General features: G+C 48.7%; 1 protein-coding gene across 1 annotated transcript; it reads right to left on the bottom strand.

The window, feature by feature from the left end:
- Positions 1 to 491: 491 nt before the first annotated feature.
- Positions 492 to 3736, bottom strand: LOC107285194 (acyl-coenzyme A thioesterase THEM4-like). Its single transcript, XM_015813357.1, has 5 exons — positions 3646 to 3736; positions 2665 to 2833; positions 1557 to 1667; positions 898 to 1022; positions 492 to 550 (listed from the first exon to the last, which is right to left on the bottom strand). The coding sequence occupies exons 1-5, from the start codon at positions 3734 to 3736 to the stop codon at positions 492 to 494; spliced, it is 555 nt and encodes a 184-aa protein (XP_015668843.1).
- Positions 3737 to 5968: the final 2232 nt, after the last annotated feature.

Genomic DNA, 5968 nt, shown 5'->3' with positions numbered 1-5968 from the left:
TCCTCTTGATCCTGAGGCTCTCTTGAACTCAGACCCTCTCCAGGGGGAAGACGCTCGAGTTCCCCATTGCTAAGGTGACTCCGGTTGAAAAGAAACGACGACTCGATTCCTCTCGATCACAGGAAAACAGGAAATGAGAAGAAAAGCAGAAGCAAAACAGGGTCAAGGGGCCACCTTATTCTCCCAATAATTGATGACATTTATTTTTAAAAAAAAATTCGCAAAGGGAAGCGTTCATCCATCTGAATTATATATATATATATATATATATAATTGGGAACTTGGGAAGGCAAGAAAAACTTTTTTCCCCATTCCCCAAAGACTCTTCTCCGGTGAATCAAGAAGAGACCACGAATCCCCCTGAAAGATCTCTTGAAGACAGCCGGAGCCCAGTTCGAGCTTTTATTTTCAAGGGGGTGCAAATAACACCGTCAGTCTGGGGTTCCCCCCCCTCCCCCAAAAAGTTGAGATTTCAGGAATCTTTGTGAGAATCAGCTGGAGCTCGTCACTGGATGGGAAGAGGCCTTGGCGTCCAGGTGGATCAAGAGAGCTGCAGCCAGGAAAGATGGAGACAAAGAGAGGGAGGAGACATGGAGGCCTTTACCTTTGGGCCACGTTGTCCATCACGTGTCTCCAGAGCTTCAACCACACCTGTTGGACCACCCTGCCCTGCAGAGGAAACAGAGACACCTGTCCTCCACCCAGCCCACCTGCGCTAAAAGGAGGAGAACACCAGAATATGAGAGAAGGAAGGGAAAAGTCAAGGAGATAAACGGGGATTGCGCCCTGTGTGTCTCACTTTTCCTTCTGAAGGAGGCTGGAGAGGAGAAGGCCTCTTAAGAGACTTTTCCAAGAGGGACAGCCGAGGGCCCAATTGGACTCGACAGGTAAACTCACCTGTGGCTTCTGCGTGGAGGGTTTGCGCGTCGGTGCTCCGCACAAGCCCAGACAGGAAAATCTTCTTCTCTTCTACTTTCTCCACCTTGGTTTCCACGAGGACTACAGAGCCCAGCGGGATGGGGCTGGAAGGGGAAGGAGGCGCCTGTCAGGGCAGTGGATGATGGATCGTGGCGGCTAAACCTCTCAGCTCCCACCCTTCCTTCTCCTTCTGAACCATCCACCCGGCTTGCTCTGCCTTTGTCAGCCCAAGATCACGGAGGACATACAGACGAGGAGTAAGGCCGTCCTCAACTTACATCGGTTCACTTAGTGGATGGTTCAAAATTACAACGGCGCTGAAAAAAGTGAGCAGTTTTCACGCACCATCCCCATAATCGCGTGATCAAAATTCAGACGCTTGGCCAGCGATTCATATTTATGACCGTCGCAAGGTCCTGGGGTCACATGATCCCCTTTCACGACCTACTAACCGGCAAAGTCACAAGCGTTGTCGCTAACTTAAGAACGGCAGCGACTCCCTTAACAACACTGGTGAGAAAGGCCGTAAAATGGGGCAAATGTCTTTTTAATTAGCGCAGGAAACTTTGGACTCCGTCCTGATCGTTAAGCCGAGGATTACTTACACGCTCAATTCGTGGGCACAAATCCTGGCTTACCTCTTAAAGTTCACAGAGAGGCTGGCGGTCACCACGATGCCGAAGGCGTAGATGCCGCAACCCGCAAAGGTGTGATCGAGGATGGCCGCCACGGCCCCGCCGTGCACGAACCTGGATCGAATCGGAAGAGGGGAAGGGTAATGGGCGGGGGAGGGGGAGAAAAACAGGAGGAAGGGTCGCAGTCAAGGAAGGAGAGAGATAAAAGAGAGATCTCAGCCCAGAGGAAAAAAAATGGAAAAATCTCTCTACAGAAACCCCCCCAACATCTCTGGAAAATAAAAGGCAGGGGATCAGGGCTTTCCCCCCCCTTACGGTCACTAAATAAAGTCAAAGGCGACCTGTACATCTGCAACAGGTCGTAAGAATAACCGTGAGGTTATTAATGACTTTTGAGGTTGGAAGAAAAAAGAAGAGACAGAACATTTTCAAACTTGGGACTTATTTTACCAATGGCTGGAGAAACGAACAAGGAATTTAATTCGTATTAGTGAATGAGAAACTCAACACGTTCCTTGAATAAGTACTTTTGAATTGTAAAAAAAATCAGTAAAAACTTATATCTATCTATCTATCTATCTATCTATCTATCTATCTATCTATCTATCTATCTATCTTTATTTCTACATCTATCTATCTTTATTTCTACATCTATCTATCTATCTATCTATCTATCTATCTATCTATCTATCTATCTATCTATCTATCTATCTATCTATCTATCTATCTATCTATCTATCTATCTATCTATCTCTATATATAAAATAATCATTTTGAGGAACAGCAGGAAGAGCTAACAACGGTTAGAAAAAAGAAACACGGATCTGGATTTAAATTTGGGATATTTCAGAGCAGTTACCAGCTCTTCATTTCCCCCTTCCTGTTTTCCAAATTAAGTTGTACAGTCCTAAGGCAAAGGCCTGGAAAAAACCAAGCACCCTTTTTAATTTTCAAGTTTTTCCTGCCAACCAGCGAGAGGCTGACGATGGAGCTTCTCAGAAACATGAATTCCCTCGCCAGGAAGACAACGAGGGTGTGTCAGCATTTTCCCCTCAAATGTCAGGAAAGAGACTCCTAGAGTGTCTGACCGGATGTGCCCGTCTCAGCTCACCCGATCATCCCTTCCAAATACGATCCCGGCTGGAGCAGAACCACCATCCGTCTCTCCGCCCCGTTGTAAAACATGGCAAATTCGAACCCACGACCTTCGGCGGCCACGTTCCGGACGAACAAGCAGGCCTCCTTCTGCTTCCTTGGGTGGTAGCCTGATTTGCTGTGAGCTACAAAACAAAATGAGGAAGGAAAAAAAAATTAAAAAGAAAAGAGAAGTCGGAAATTCCCTATTTATTAGATTTTTTGGTTTGGGGTTAAAATAATCATTTCCCCTGGGGGGGGGGAAATCCCAAATCTAGAACATTTTGGGGAGGGGGTAAGTAGAATTGGTTGGGGGGGTGGCAGAGGGGCAACTGGAAGTTAAATTTTAAACCAGGCTACGGGAGAAAACGGGGGTGCAACAGAAAGAAGGGTTTGACAGTTGGTGCAAAATTGTCCCCCAATGAAAACCGAAAGGTGGATTCTGGGGTTTCCTTGCCCTTCAGAGGGTGGGTCTAGTTGCTCTCAATTGCACCCACTTTATATGGACCCAAATGGGGTCTTATACACCCGTATCTTGGGCTAAGGATTCTGGGAGTTGAAGTCTACCCATTCTCCAGTTGCCAAGTTGAGGAACACAAACTCTTGATCTTCCTTCAAAATGGCCTTGATAGAGTTGACACCCAGAGCTTTCCTCCTACACAACCCAATAAGTCATCTAAGCTGCTGTTCCTCAAGTTTGCCAACTTGAAGATGGGTGGACTTCAACGCCCAGAAGTCCAACTGGGGGTGGTGGATAAACCTGGGGAGCTGAAGTCCACCCACCTTCACGAGGTTGACCAACCCTGCAGAGGGAAGGATCAGGGCGAACTAACTTGGGATGACAAGATTTGAGGAGATGCCGTCTTCGGACGAACTGACAGCTGTAGAAGGAAGGCCCGCCTGGAAGGAACGGCGTTGGCCACTTGAGAAATGTTTCGAGTGGGATGGAAAGACTGACCTGGCATGCTGTCCACACAGTTGTTGTAACTCGGAATGCGCTGCCACGACCCGTCCTCGGACAGCTTTGTGAACTTCTGAAACTGGTCCATCATCTCTGGGCTCCAACTTGAGTTGGGGACACCGAAGTCCTTGAGACACTGGTGGGGCTGTTGCTGGGAAAGGACACTCGCGTTGAGGGTCCCCACTCTTGCCCACAAGACCCTTCAGGGGCACCGGGGTGGGTTATTGGCAGGCCTTCAATCATCTCTGCCCACCCCATCACCTTCTCTGCATCCTTCAGCATCTCCTTAGGATCTCAGAACCTTTCAGGTGGTCCTCCAAGACCAGGAACAAAGAGATTTATTTGGGGAGGGTGTCCTCCCCTCCCTTTTAAACCCTCCCCAATACTCACTGTGGATGTCCTTCTGAGCAGCAGGCGAGGAGGCTGTACTAAGAGTTCTTTCCTCCTTGCCAGAGCAGGAACCCTGGTGGCCATCCCTTTGACCGTCTGGTTGATGCTCCTCAGAAGACTCTGCATTCTGAATATTTGGACCCGCTGATCCCTTGAGAAGGGCGTCTTCTTCTCAGGAACTCTTCTTTGGGCACAGCTCAGCTCCCAACAGCTTTGACAGACTGCTTCCTTCAATCAGCAGTGGAGGAACCTCACCCAGGACCAATTGGAGCAAGCCTATATATAGTTTCTCCCTTCCAGTGAAGACACACCCTTAAACCAGAAGGACCTGAGAAATGAGCTCATTTCATACCAAGACCTTCCATGGGTCCAGTCACTTGGTCTTAATCCCAGATCCGTGGGCATATTTTCACTGAGCACATCAAATAAGCAGCCGTTGCTCAACAGGTATTTAAGTTGTCCGTAGTTACAAGAGACATCCCCATAGGTGGAAACAGAGATGGTGTATAATTCCATCCAGCTCAGATGTGCCTGTGTTGGGCCATCCCATTAGTAAACATCAACATCTCCCCAAGGAATAAACCAATTTGATTTGAGCACAGCCAGGGAGCAGAGACTTTGATGGTGGAGGCTGGCTGCCATCTCCCAAACCTGTGGACCATGATGGAGGGCACCAGGGTGGGAAAGGTCCCCATTATAGCTACCGTGAAGGAGGAAAACCGATCTTCCCAACCTCGCAACCACAATTATCTTCCATTCTTCGATGGGAGAGGACTATGTCCTCTTTTCAGCTGCAGGGAAAGGTCACGTCCCAACCGAAGGACTGAGCACCCCAAGGTAAAGCAGAAACATTCAAGCAACCTCAAACCAACCAGCCTTCATCCAGGTGCCCACCAGAACCATCCAAGGTCCAGAGACCAGCAGGTTGAGTAGAGTCTCTAGACAAGGTTGAACGTAACTCCCAGTTGTATCTTGGATACATCTATGAGGTTTACCTGGCCGTAGCCGTGTTCTGGGAAGTTCTTCCAAATCCAACTCTCGCTGGGACCTGGATTTGCAGTAATTTCTCCACCCTTAATTAAAACTAATGAATGAGTGCATGCCACGAGAGATAGGGAGATGGTCTCCTTTTCCCCATCCCTGACCTGCGGGCGTTTTTCTCCTTAGCTCCCAGCTGGCATCAGGAAAATCAGGAAGAACAAGAGGACCCAAAGGTGCTTTTTCCACGAGGCGACTGCCTTGTTTTTCTTCAAAGGACGTTTTGCTTCTCATCCCGGAAGCTTCTTCAGCTCTGACTGGATGGTGGGAAAGGAAGGATTTATACTCCTTGCAGACCGCTGGTCATTTGCCTCCTTTTAGAGTCGTTGAGGCCACCTGGAGGTTCATCTGTGTCCTCAGGGTCACCTGAGTGGTGCAAATGGCTGTGGAGCCTTCTTGGAACTGCTGAAAGGACTGTGGGGTAGACTGGAGATCGACCCACTACCTCACCCAGGTAAGCCTCCAGGTGGCCTCAACGACTCTCTAAAAGGAGGCAAATGACCAGCGGTCTGCAAGGAGTATAAATCCTTCCACTCCCCACCATCCGGTCACAGCGGAAGAAGGAAGTCCAGTCGCCTCATGGGAAAAAAGCACCTTTGGGATAGCCCTGACCTGGATGACCGAGAATCTCCACAGACAAAACAAGAGGCATTTACGCAAAGACCAAACAAGAGCAGGCATGCAAAGTTGAAATCCATTTATCTACCATCCATCTCATTTGCAATCGCCGCGCTGCTCCTCAAGGCAACACGCGAAACACTCGTGTAAAAGTAGGGCAAACGCAGCACAAGTGTCAACAATTCTTCCACGAGGGCAAAGAGGTAGGCATTTAACAGGCACCCCAAAAGGCATCAGCTTCTGCACCCCACAGACTGCAAGCAAACCCACTGAA

This window comes from Protobothrops mucrosquamatus, unplaced genomic scaffold (assembly GCF_001527695.2).
Source record: "Protobothrops mucrosquamatus isolate PMUCROS unplaced genomic scaffold, P.Mucros_1.0 scaffold154, whole genome shotgun sequence".
Classification (NCBI taxonomy): domain Eukaryota; kingdom Metazoa; phylum Chordata; class Lepidosauria; order Squamata; family Viperidae; genus Protobothrops; species Protobothrops mucrosquamatus.
The sequence above is the reverse complement of the archived record's forward strand: the minus strand, read 5'-3'. Positions and strand labels throughout refer to the sequence as shown.

What these genes read in the sequence shown, in the direction of transcription:
- LOC107285194 (XM_015813357.1), bottom strand. Translation starts at nt 3,736, where the DNA reads ATGGACCAGTTTCAGAAGTTCACAAAGCTGTCCGAGGACGGGTCGTGG. An exon ending in CTGTGTGGACAGCATGCCAG is followed by an intron (nt 2,834 to 3,645) that starts GTCAGTCTTTCC and finishes TTTGTTTTGTAG; the next exon opens with CTCACAGCAAATCAGGCTAC. An exon ending in CTCTCTGTGAACTTTAAGAG is followed by an intron (nt 1,023 to 1,556) that starts GTAAGCCAGGAT and finishes TTCCCCTTCCAG; the next exon opens with CCCCATCCCGCTGGGCTCTG.